This window comes from Diadema setosum, chromosome 16 (assembly GCF_964275005.1).
Source record: "Diadema setosum chromosome 16, eeDiaSeto1, whole genome shotgun sequence".
In the NCBI taxonomy this organism is placed as follows: domain Eukaryota; kingdom Metazoa; phylum Echinodermata; class Echinoidea; order Diadematoida; family Diadematidae; genus Diadema; species Diadema setosum.
In genome coordinates, this window is record NC_092700.1 from 3549667 (window position 1) to 3562984 (window position 13318).

Here is a 13318-nt window from a genome sequence, read left to right on the forward strand (position 1 = left end):
CTTTTATGTCGCAAAAGATGCAAAATGATTAGAAACTAGCTGTTTTCTAATCGCCTCATAATTTACCTCATGCTATCCACAGAACATTGAAGAGGTGATGCAATTTTGGACTCACTATTCCTCTTCTACCGATAGAAAGTGATGACAGGCAGAATGACAGAGAGAGAGAGAGAGAGAGGAGATACATGATTGAGAAAACATAATGATGCTCAACGTGAATGCACATGAAAATTATTGCATTTCTGTTGTTATAATTGTTGTCAATTTTTCATTTCATTTCATTAGTGACGATTTGTGTTCTCTTGTCAATGCAATTATCCAAGACATCAAACACCCAAACTGACCTTTTTCAGAACTTTGGTCCTGGCAAATGAGTTCTCCTTGATTCTGGCTTTAATAATCCCTCTTACTGGCTGACCATACGTGTACCTTTAGGTCGGAATAAAATTGAGATGTTATTGATTTTCAGGTAAACTTCAACCACAGTCTCACTGTATGATAATGATAGCCGTTGTAATAGTTGTAAAGTACAAAAAAAACAAAAGCAAAAGACAATTATAGCTTAATCTTGATGGCAACGTAGAAGGGGTGGTACAGTTTTGGTTAGAAGGGACTAAATGTTTCCAACTTTTTTCTTAGTATAGACACGAGAAGCCTCTTTGAAATGGCTGAGATACTGTATTTGAAAACAAAGAGGTCTTAAAGTGAGACCCATAGACCATCAGGACTCTCTGCTTTGCTTTGTTCTTTAATATAATACTAATAATAATAGTCAGTTCTTAGAGACGCATAATACCATAAGATAGTCTCTATGCGTGTACAAAATAATGAAACAAAATCTGTCACATATTTCTTTATTCAAACATGTACTCAACAATTGTCAAAAAGGTAAGTTTTTAACACAGATTTGAATTTATCAAAATCTGTAATGCATCTAACACTGAGAGGGAGATTATTCCATAATGAGGGTGCCATTTTTCCAAAAGACCTATCACCATATGTCTTAGATTTGACACTTATTTCAGAGAGGAGATTTTTTGATTTTGAGCGCAGATTACGACCAGGATGATATGGCTTGATGAGTTCACTGAGATATGCAAGGGCATTTCCATGAAAACAATACAAGGGTCAAAATCTTAAACCTGATTCGAGCTCTTATGGGCAACCAATGAAGACTACGAAGAATGGGAGTTATATGATCAAATTTCCTTTTGCGTGTCACAAGCCTGAATTTTGTATCCGTCGGAGTCCTTTCAGGTGAGAGTCTGGAACTCCAATTAGCAAACCATTATTATTATCCAAATGACTAAAAATAAACGCATGAACCAGTTTTTCTGTAGTTGCTTTATCGAGAACGTGTCTCAATTAATATGACACATATTTCAAGACCAATTTTCATGAAAAAGGGATAATTCCTGTTAGTATTGTTAGTTGTTTGATTTTTCATATTTGTTTCTAATTACATCACTAAAAGTTAAAATTTGAATCCCCAACTCAACAAGATCTATACCATACCTTCCAAAACATTTTTCGGGGAATGGCGAGTTGAGTTCCCTTTTCACTAAATTTTAATTATACCACAAAAATGTTCAATGACAAGTAGCTGCAATCAATTCTACTAATGTGGAAACTCATCAGTATGATGACAAAATCTAGAATAAACTTGATGACAGATAATGAGTATGAGTTGGCTGAAATATACGATCGGTAGATTTATTCTTCACTGTTATAGCCTGTTGAATAATAATAATAAAAAGTGCATTAAACTAAACTTACACCATGATAATCAATGTGACAACTTTTACAAATAGAATTGAGGTACTACTTACTTCGCACACACTGCAAATACAACAGGTGACGGCTCGTGGGCATAGATGTATCCTGTTTTAGGCGTCACCTTCACTTCAAATTTTGGCAGAACTGGGAGAATCACAAAACACTCTTATACTTATCTTTGTCTTATACTACTGGAGAAATAAACTGACTGAAGCTGAAAAATAAAGACTGCGATATATTCATAGTGACGAGAAAGTTGTGCCACTTATATGAGTCTACTTCCCGAGCTACTAATCTTTTACCATTTTTCATAGATCATTAAGTCATATGAAGTTATACTCTAATAGGTTACTCTCATTGACAGGTACTATAATACAGTATCATAACACAAGTGGGGCAGAATTACAAGGACGCAAGGGAACAATAATGCTAAAAAAAAAGAACGTGTGACCAAATTATCATTATTCTTAATGAAACTGTTTCATCGAAGGAGGCTATGTATGTGTATATGCATGATAAAAGACGTTAGCGTATGATATAACCAGAAAATGAAGTGTCTTATGGCAAAAAGAGCCAAGCGTCATTTTCTATTTTACTTTTCAAAGTGAGTCCATCGTCAGATATAGCAAAATCAAACCTTTCTAGTAATACATCACTTTCAACATCACGACGAACGTTCTAGAAGTTTCGATTTAAAAAAAAATACTACAAAAATCCATTTTTCATGAAAATTACAAATTCCATCAACTTGATATTGACATATGTTAAGGGTAGCAATTATTCCCCCTGCTTTCTGAAAGCGGTTGGTCCACTGCACTTTCATAATTCTAGAAAAGTGAATTTTTGTTGAATATCCTTTATATTTTCTTTGAATTGTTGTCCACTCATACGTCATATCCTCTAGTAGTCTCCTTATCCAGCGGTTCCAACACCAAAACTTTAAAAATTCATAACTTTTGCATCGATTGTCCGATTTTTCTCAAACTTTCACTGATGTGTTCTACTAATGTTGCTGCTTTCACTCAATCCACATTGCTCTTTGGGTTTACCTTCCCTTTAAGTTTATTATTGATATAAGATGCTATATATGGTTGATGCAGGCAGCCTCTTACTGTACTCCTTGACATCAAAGGTCTGAATGCTATCGGGCGTATGCCCGTGCTGTTTAACACTGATCCGCCATGTTCCCATCGCCGGCTCATCAGACAGGGTAAACTGTAGGTCTAAAAGGCCATCCGGACTGAGGAGGTTCCTCCACTGCTTCATACGTGTTCCACTCGGTGACTCAATATACACAGTGTGTGCCTGTCACGGGTGAAATGAAAGGGTGAAAAGGTGAAATGGGTCAACACACTTTACTGAGTCAATCTTGAGTTTTTCATATTTTCTGAAAGAGCTATCCTTCTTCTACACTATTCTTTAGTTTCGGATCAATGGGAAAGTGCGTTTTCAGCAGTCTTTCTACAACCTTTTTTTTTTTGGGGGGGGGGTAGAATGATCAGTTATGTCTTAAAGGTCCGTTTTTATTTCTTGAGATCGTTCGCACACACTCTTCACTTTCAAGTCTAATAACATTTGAAAGGGTAATACTACTGCTTTGAAAGATGACATTAATCGTGGACTGTATGTGTTCATAGAACATGCTTAATTTCAACTTAATCTGATAATACCTTCATTGTTGTAGCTCTGGTGGTTTACATCCGGTGGTTTGTCCCTTTCATCGCAGAGCTAGCACGGCTTGGTAAAGATTAAGCGCTTGAATAGACCCTGCACTTCAGGAGCCTCTATCCTCAGTTCACACTTTTTTTTCCAGAGTGTGTGTTTTCTTTCCAGTATTCATGTAGGTTAGTGGAGTTCATTTAAATTGAGTTATACATCATTTTAAAGCTTAGAGTCTACTCTTTCAGAATATGCCCTTAACTAAACATCCATGTCTGGCGACTTCTTGTTGGTCTTGTGATGCAGGGTCACCTATATAAATATTTGTTGTAGTGCATAATTAACAGTTATTATAAAGGAGGAAGTATGTGCATAGGCTGCTATTTAAAATCAATATACTCAAAATGTGAGCACCTTAAATTACAAAAGTATGAACAGTGTAAAATATATGATGATATTAATAGCCAATAAATTAGGATTTTGCATCATACACTTGCTACTCTATTATGCACTGGATGTGAACAATACCGATATGTACGAGTTTTCTCAAGTTTTCTCCCTGTACAAATGTAAAATGTAAAGATCGCAACTGCTGATCTGTCGGAAAAAAGAACCAGTGGGACTCCAACCTGTCATCTACCTATTTCCTGGCAGCGACTCTACCACCGGATATCCCCCCTGGTTGCCAGCAGTTACACGATGAATTTTGAACAAAAACCAAAACTCCGAAATCCCGACATTGTTATGTTACGTGGTCTAAGGCCGACAAGGCATATTGAATGAAAGTGAGATATCATTCGAAGGGATGGAAGTTTCGGGTAGATGACAGGTTCGCGTCCAACTGGTTCTTTGTTGTTGTTGTTGTTGTTGTTGTTGTTGACATGTTTGTTAATTTCAAATCAGCTGTTGCGATCTTAACAGATTTGAGGGAGAAAAAATGAAGAAATTCATACCTCAATATTCATCCCTCTAAATCATATCATACTTTCAGTAAATGGAGATATGTTCATTAAATGACGTCATCCCACCTCAGCTAAAGTAAAGAAAAACATGTTTGTTTTAGAGACGGCGGAAAAAGAAAGGGAAAGGGAAGCGTGTGTAGGTGTTTAATGTATTTGTGTGGGGCTTGTGACCTTGGTCTATTAAAGACACTTTAGATAACAATTGCCTTGTAAAGAGTACAATTCACGAGCTAATGCTGACACATAGTACATTCACACTCCCATTTGCCAATATATGACCGTGCATCACAAAGCCAACAAAAAAAGTTGCACAAATTGATTTTATGTAAGGACTTAAAAAGGCGAAACGAGTCAACCAAGTCAATCTTGAGTTTATCAATTTTCTGAAAATCTATAATTCTGCATCAATTCTAAGTCTTGGAATCATAAAACGAAAGGAAAAGTGTGTTTTCAGCGATTTTTCTACAACCGTGTTTTCTTTTTTATAAAGTTATGAGATCAGGTATGTCTTAGAGGCCTCTTTTCATTTCTTTGAAATCCTCTGCATACTCTTCACTTTCAACTCTAATAAATTTTGATAGAAAATTGGTACTTCTTCCAAAGTTAGCTTTAATCATGGACAGGGTTTTGTTTAATAGAGCATGCCCAATTTGCGCTTAATCTGATAATCCATTCATTGTTGCTGTCCTGTGATTTGCACCATGTTTCTTGTCCCTTTCATTACACAGCTAGCATACTTAGGTAAAGATTAAACGCCTCTTTTCTCAGATCACACTTTTTCAGAGTGTGTGCTTTCTTTCCAATATCTAAATAGGTCGTGAGAGACCATGCAAATTGAATTATACATATTTTTAAAGCTGAGAGTCTGCTCTTCCAGAATGTACCTTTTTGTGTAATGCAGGGTCACATACTACTGTCTTTTAATGAACCTTTCCACGAACAGGACTGGAATAGTATTTTGTTGTTAAATGGATACATCCTGTGATGAGTGAAAATGTATAAATAGTTCCCATGAAGCGATTATGTGTGCGTTTGCAAAGGCATACGAAGCACATCTCAAATACGAAAAGTTAGGAAATCAGCTTGATATACTTACATGGTCAGGGACCGGCATCATTTCTGGATAGCTCAGCGTCAGGACTCTAAACATCACTGTTGAGAAACAAAAGTATGGAAAGTGACTGCGAGATATCAATATGAGTTTTAAACGTATACCATGGGCCACCTTATGTATAATTTACTTTTAATTGTATTTTCTCCTTTCTGTCATCATATATTGCTATTCTAGATTGTAAATGACCTTCTGTTTTTCTTTCTTGTTATAAATAATTTTAGTTTAGCCTTCATCATGCCACTTTCAACACATATCTGTTTTATCAAGCTCTCACTTTGAATCAAAGTGAACTTGTGAACTTCAATTCCATCTTTACCACGAAATTATTAAATGGTGTCTATTATGCCTAACCATCATCCCTGACATCTCGCTTTGTCTTCCTCCCTTCTCTCGCAAGGCAGTGGAGGTAATAGATAAAATATGAGTGAGAAAACAGTGTCAGACGTAACAGAGAATTACACATTAAGTTCAAAGGATACTGCCATTAAATAGATAGGAACAAAACATAACATACGTTATTATGAGGTACATGTGTATTGACAGCAACACCTTGTTTGAGAGTACCTGTAATTCATGTAAAGATCAACTGTACTATTTACATTCCTATGTTGGTGTAATTAAACATAGTAATGTTATTCTTTCATGATATTTTCGCAATTTCGATCGCCGCTGTTATCCACTAATCGCATTGATCTTCTTACTCTTTTTTTTTTCATTTTAGATATATACGTACTACATCGTTGGGAGCTTTGTTCTCCTTTAATTGGCAATAATAATGATAATAATAATAATAATAATAATAATAATAATAACAATATATTATACATGTGAACCAAGATTGCATTGAAAATTTGTACTAAAATCAGAGGATGGCTGTGATGGATTCAGAAATAATAACTATTCCATCTCATTTGTTTCATTTTGATTTGATCTTTTACTCTTTCATTCTTTTTGCTCATCGCGCTGAAATTTTAATTCACTCTTCTTTTGTAATAGGCCCCAGAGTACATCATATGTTTGAAAGTATCATCCCCTTTAATACGATTTTTTTTTAATATGCAATTGAACCAAAACAAAACTTGGAATTTGTACCTATGGATTAACAGAAAGGGTCAACACAGTGCCCAACATGGTCAGCAGGGAGGTGGACCTACTCCCTGGTCAGCATTCACAAATATTATACCTTTCTGGCCCGGTTTGTATAAATTCTTGTCCGTTTGGATGAAAGCGTGTATCGCCTCGTAGTCCAGTATCAGTCGCTTTTGAAAGACCTGTCTAAAGGGACCCCCGGTAGACTTCTCACCAGTAAATTTGTGATGAAAATTGACAGAAACACGCCTTGCACTGTGCTGTGTAAGAAAGAAACAAAGTGGCTATGTTTCAGCCTTTGAAAATTGGTGATGAAACCCATATCGTGTACATGGTGAACAAGCATGAATATGACTGACATTCAACTTGAACTGTTTTTTTTTTTGTAACCTAGTCACGAATTTATCCTCTTTTTTATATCTATGAAATATGACGTCAATAATTGTTAAATCTTATTTTATATTACCATTACAGGGCACGCTTCTATTTAGTCTTTCTTTTTGTGATTTTAATTTGCACAATGCGCATATTACCTAATTCTGAAAAGTGTTATTATAAAAAAAAAAAATAGGTTCAAATGCTTGGTGGCTATCTTTCTTGCTTAGTGAATGTTATAAAAGCTCGGATATTCTTTCCACAGCATACTATAAAATGCTCCTTTCACCTATGCTCATTTTGATGGTATGAAAAAAATAATAATCTCGATTCTTATTTCATGTGTTTGTAATTGTTTTGGTGCATTTATTTATTTATTAATATATATATATATATATTTTTTTTTTTGGGGGGGGGGATTCCAAAAGGTAGTAACTCATAATCTGACATGGAAAATTTATCTCAGGAAAAAATATAAAAAAACAGTGTTCACATAAGCTTTTCTATAAAAAAAAATATGTTAATGAGTCCTTTTTTTTGTACTTTGATTCATTTTGGAAGTACAAAGGGAGGAAACATCGCCTGCATGGAACTACTCTGGAGTCTTTGCATGCTCACTGGTTTCTGATATGATCATACCGGATTTAGCACCGTTAAGCGTTACAATCAAAACTCAAAGGGACTTAGGACCTTTTGAGTCAAAACTAAATTTCAATTTCGATTTCCTAAAAAGAATTTAACCATCTAGAAGAGTAGATATATATGTTAGTTTGGAATGTTAATTCGAGAGAATACATTTCTCTCAAAACGTTCAATTTCGAGACAAATGGATGTGATAATTTCTTTTAAGGAACCTCTCTTATGCAGAACTGATGGACATACATAATCTCTTAGATATTTAGGGTTGGATAGATTTTGAAATCAATTTGATTTTGAATTAGAATTCATATAGAAGAGATGAAAAGTGTCATGTTTATTCAACAGATAGCATTACTTTATAACAAAAATAAAACAATTTAGATTTTTTTAAACAATATTATAGTGAGCAAATTGGCCCAATTATATATAGTAGAGCGTCGATATACATGTGTATAGCGTCAATGTGGGGCTCATGCTTTCACTACTATTGCTACATTTTTAGAATATAGAGTTCTAAAATCATGACATTTAAATGTATGGTTACAATTCACTTTTCAACCTTTTCATTTTTTTTTCATTTCCAATGAGAGTATACAATATGACATTTGCATATAAAGAAAGTAGAGTACAATGTGACTATTGCATATTAAAATGGTATTTGAATGCACGCCTTTTCTTTCAACAATGAAACAAAAGAGATGCATGGGGAAAACTATAACCATATCGTCACAAAGGAAACAAGTCGGAAATGAAGGGGATTGCTAAAAAGCCCAGCTTGTAGAATGCAATCCCCTCGTGAGTAGTAAATTGCAGTAATAATCAAACGAAATTATCTAGCCTTTAAAACAAATACCATAAAACAAATTACACGCAGATTTTCTTACTGATCCTTCCCATTTTCTGAAGTAATTAGAACTATTCTTTTTATTTCTTTTTTTGTGAGCCCTTCGAGACCTATCGCTATTTGTAATCGCCATCCAAATGACACATTTGAAATTCAATGATAGCATACTGAGGAATAAGATAAGAGTATCATTTGTGACCCTGCACCTCAAAACAAACAAAAAGTCGCAAGACATGAATTTTTATTCAAGACCATAATATTCTGAAAGAACAGACTTTAAGCTTTAAAATGATGTATAACTCAAATCAAATGGACTCTCCTAACCTATCTAAATATTGGAAAGAAAGCACAAACTCAGGAAAAGTGTGAACTGAGAAAAGAGGCTCTGCAGTACAGTGTCTATTCAAGCGCTTAATCTTGACCAAACCGTGCTGGCTGTGCGATGAATGGGACAAAAAAAAAGAAGAAGTAAACCACCAAAGTAACAACAATGAAGGGATTATCAGATTAAACTGAAATTAAGCATGCCTCATTAACACATTCTGTCCATAATTAATGCCAACTTTCAAAGCAGTAGCACTATCCTTTCAAAAGTTAATAGAGTTGAAAGTGAAGAGTGTGGACAAGGTTTTTCAGAAATGAAAAAGGGATTCTAAAGACACACCTAATCACACTATTTTACCAAAAATGTTCGAGATAAACTGCTAAAAAAAACACACTTTTCTGCCCGTTTTATGATGCCAAATTTTAGCATAATGTAGAAGAAGACCCGCTCTTTCAGAAAATATGAAAAAGTCAAGTTCGGCTAGGTGACCCATTTCACTTATTTTTCAGTCCTCACGCAAAATCAGTGTGTGCGGCTTTATGTTCGTTTTGAGGTGTACGGTCACATTTGTTCTGAAGTAGTGATAATCATGCTTAATCATGAATTACGTACGATATGAAACTATATTCAATTGCGTTTGATTTGTCTCTATGTTTGCCTGTTTATTGCTGCTTTTGTTTTTCTTTAAGAATATGCGAAATAATACAACCGCACAAAAAATGATCTTGAATTTGTATGTGCGGGAATCTTACTTACATTGAACCCCGTTGTGTTCGTTAATTTGCAGCCCAGATTCAAATCAATGCATTCATCCGTGCCATTGAACAATCGCTGAACAATTACGGTCGGGCATGGTAACGTGAGATACGTGATGTTGAGTTCCATGGAGACAGGTGCTACAAGATTTTTCATCGTGAAACATCCAGTCCCTACTTTGTTGAGCTGCAACATCTTCGGATACATGACAATCACACCACTGACAGGGGAGAAATAGACAAAAAAGAAAAGAAAAGACTAACATCCTTTAACCCCCCAATATATTGATACAAACATTATGTGACCCTGCATCACGAAACCAACAAAAAGTCGCCAGACATGAATTTTTGGTTAGAGGGAGATTTTTAAAAAAGCAGACTCCGAGCTTTAAAATGATGCATAACACAATTCAAATAAACTCCCCTAAACTATCTAGATACTGGAAAGAAGGCGCATACTCTGTAAAAGTGTGAACTGAGGAAAGAGGCTCTTAAGTACAGGGTACATTTAAGCGCCAAGCCGTGCTAGCTGTGCGATGAAAGGGACAAAACAGAGGATGTAAATCACCGAAGCAACAACAATGAAGGGATCATCATATTAAACTGAAATTCAATATGCTCTATACACACATTCTGTCCATAATTGATTTTTAAAGGCATAGTATTATCCTTTCAAGAGTTATTAGACTTGAAAGTGAAAAGTATATGCAAAATATTTCAAGAAATGAAAAGGGACCTCTAAGACATAGCTGATCGATCTACTCTCCCCCACCCCCACCCCCCAAAAAAAAGTTTATAAAAAAAAATGCTCAAAACACACTTTCCCATTCATGTTATCACTCCAAACTAAAGGATAATGTAGAAGAAGGATATATATATATATTTTTTTTTTAATATGAAAAACTGAAGATTGAGTCGTTTTATCCCTTTCACCTTTTTTGAGTCTTCATGTAAAATCAAGGGTGCGACTTTTTGTTCGTTTTGTGATGCACGGTCACATATGCAAGGATAAATAAAGCAATTATGCTTTAAAGGGGGATTTCAGTGCAGTAGAACGATTGTCTGAAAAGATGAAGCAATGCTGTTTTATGGCAACAATGAAAATGTGATTATTAAAGTTGGATTTACGAAAGTTGTATCATTGTAAAGTATCGCTATTTTGTTTTTTCAAGAAACATTTTTTGAACGGTCAATTGTGATGAATGCGCAAAATTGTGGAGTAATGATGTCATCACTTCACAACCTCTCATAAAGCTTGTAAAATAGAGTTCTGATTGTTGTTGTTCTGTTTTCTTTTTTCATTGGAATGCAATCCCTTCTCGGTCTCAAATCTTGACACTGAACACACGTTTTACATTTTAACAGCAACAAACATTACATTTTCGTCACAATGGAAATTGTGACTTGATCGCATCATTATCTCACTTATTTCCATATTATTCTTATCATTTGTACGAAAACAGTTCAGCGGGGAATAGCGAATCCTCAGAAATCACAGAAGAATTACTAGAAGGCAACCTATTGTTGTTTTCAAGAAGGCAACCAGGAATATGCAAATGGTAACCTTTTTATAAGGGAAATAGGATTATATTTTCATCAGATGTGCATATGATCTGTTTAATGCGATATTCCAAGTTCAGCAAACAAATATTGTCGTCCTTTACATGAGATCAAGAACTAATGCCATCACCATTAATTTGACAATCCTCATAACGTAACACAGTAGCAAAAACGATACGAAAATAAAAAGACAAGTGAGAGAAAAGGATTAATTTTGCAACCTGGTTAACGAAGAGGATAAATAAAAAGAACATTATTTGAAATGCTGATGAAAGATATATGAATATCAAAGGCTCCACTGGGACTCTTTTTCATATAAGTGTATAAACATTTTGAAAAGTAATAGAGTTAAGGGTCAAACTCCAGACGAATAATAGAGTAAAAGGGCTAAAAACTATTTTAACTCGGGGTCAAATTGAGCCCCCCCCCCCCCGACATTTCGCGCCACGATTCCGCAACGCGCAAAGATTTTACAGCGTCGTTTCATTACTTTTTTTATTGAAGTCTCCAGCATATTTTCAGACCAAATTTGCGTCGTCCGGGAACAACGTTCTGTTTTGCATATGTCAACCCGAAATCAGCTCAAATTCATGATTTCGTGAGTAAATCCAGTGCAAATTGTGGTTTTTTTTTTTAAAATCGATACAAATTAGATTATTTCAACTTTTAACCGCTGAAGGTAATCAATTCTCATGTAGATAAGCTTGAAAAAGTGCCTGCAAAACAAAACAATAAAAAATAAAAGAAACTGGTTTTGATTGAGCTATTTTTTTTTAACAAGAAAATTGTTTGATGTGTCTTAATGAACTCTGACACAAAAGTTTAGCAATCCCCTAATCTTTTTAATGGATTGATAGATGAAGTATGATTTAATGCGTAAAATAGCATAATTTATTTATTAGAAAATATACAATCAAAGTTTTTTTTTTTTTTATTGTATAACTATGTAATCTTGTAGTTGACATCCGGCTCTAAGTGCAGGCAAAATTTTGCGGCGATCGCGCAATCGGCGACCGAGATCTAAAACATTGTAAAAGGGGGTCAAATTGTCCCCCCCCCCCCCCCCCTTAGTAAAATCTTGGTCTCAAATAGCCCAGTTAAAATAGGGTTGAGCAAGTGAAAATGAGGTTTTAAACATTAATATTGATAATAATCTATATATTATTGATAAGAATAATGTGTGATGATTACAAATTGCGCCATATCGAAGGTATTGGTGGGTCAATTGAAATCATATGATGTAAATATCGGTGGGGCAAACTTGCGAGAATTTTGGAGAAGATGAAACAATAACTCGACCTCTGGGTGTTCGGATTCACCCAGGTGAAAACATTGATACTACCGTAAAGATCATAAAACACCCTGCAGAACGGTAATGAAAATGTAGACCTGTGTTTCATTTTGTTTTGTGTGAACTCTCATGAGACCAGGCAGAATATCTCTCTCAGTCCTTCCTAGTGTGACCAAAGAGTGGTCTGGTGCAATATTTACCTTTCTTCTGATCCCTCTTTTGCATGCATCAAAGCCGAGCAGACGACCACCACGCTGGTTAGTGCTACCACCGCGAACGCTAGCCTCTTCATGGTGCCGTTCCTCTACAGGCTGCAAGTACAGGCCAAAGAAAAACAGAAGAAGAAAGGGTGCAGTTGTTTCATAAGAGTCGGTACCTCAGATTATATTGTGTTCACCCGATGGACTGACCATGAAAACATGTAGTTTGTTCCACTGTCGGCTACTCGGACTATAGCCTGTTAGGGAAGCACTCAGCTGCAATTTTCGCGACAAATCACAGAAATAAAACAGCATCGGTGGCAGTCAGTCATTACAAAAGCCGAAAAAGAACACCATACAAACAACCAACAATAAAAATAACACACACACACACACACACACACACACACACACACACACACACGCATTCAACAGATCTTGGTTGATGTTACCAAAAAGCGACGTTGTCGACTACCTGCCAGTTTAACACAAATGTGTTGAGTTTTGATATCAGGAATGGGACGCACTTACCTGGTAAGTTATTCTACTTCTTCGGTAAATATATATGTACTTATATATATATATATATATATATATATATATATATGACAAAATGAAAGAGTACATACTACCAGGGTGGATCTCCGCTGATGAGATAAACATTTCCTGCAAATTGTGTCTGCGGTTTCATGATTTAATCCCACATCGTGCTATCCCTTTACCCCGTAT

General features: G+C 35.4%; 1 protein-coding gene across 1 annotated transcript in view; it reads right to left on the bottom strand.

Moving 5' to 3' along the window:
- LOC140240208 (ovostatin-like) overlaps positions 1-12681 on the bottom strand; it is a 48888-nt gene extending 36207 nt beyond the window's left edge. The window contains exons 1-7 of the mRNA XM_072320001.1: positions 12590-12681; positions 9540-9759; positions 6695-6860; positions 5494-5549; positions 2889-3081; positions 1830-1920; positions 345-429 (exon numbers count right to left, since the gene is read on the bottom strand). Of these exons, the coding sequence (XP_072176102.1) occupies positions 345-429; positions 1830-1920; positions 2889-3081; positions 5494-5549; positions 6695-6860; positions 9540-9759; positions 12590-12681 (903 nt within the window). The remainder of the gene's footprint in view (positions 1-344; positions 430-1829; positions 1921-2888; positions 3082-5493; positions 5550-6694; positions 6861-9539; positions 9760-12589) is intronic.
- Between the last annotated feature and the right edge of the window lie 637 nt (positions 12682-13318).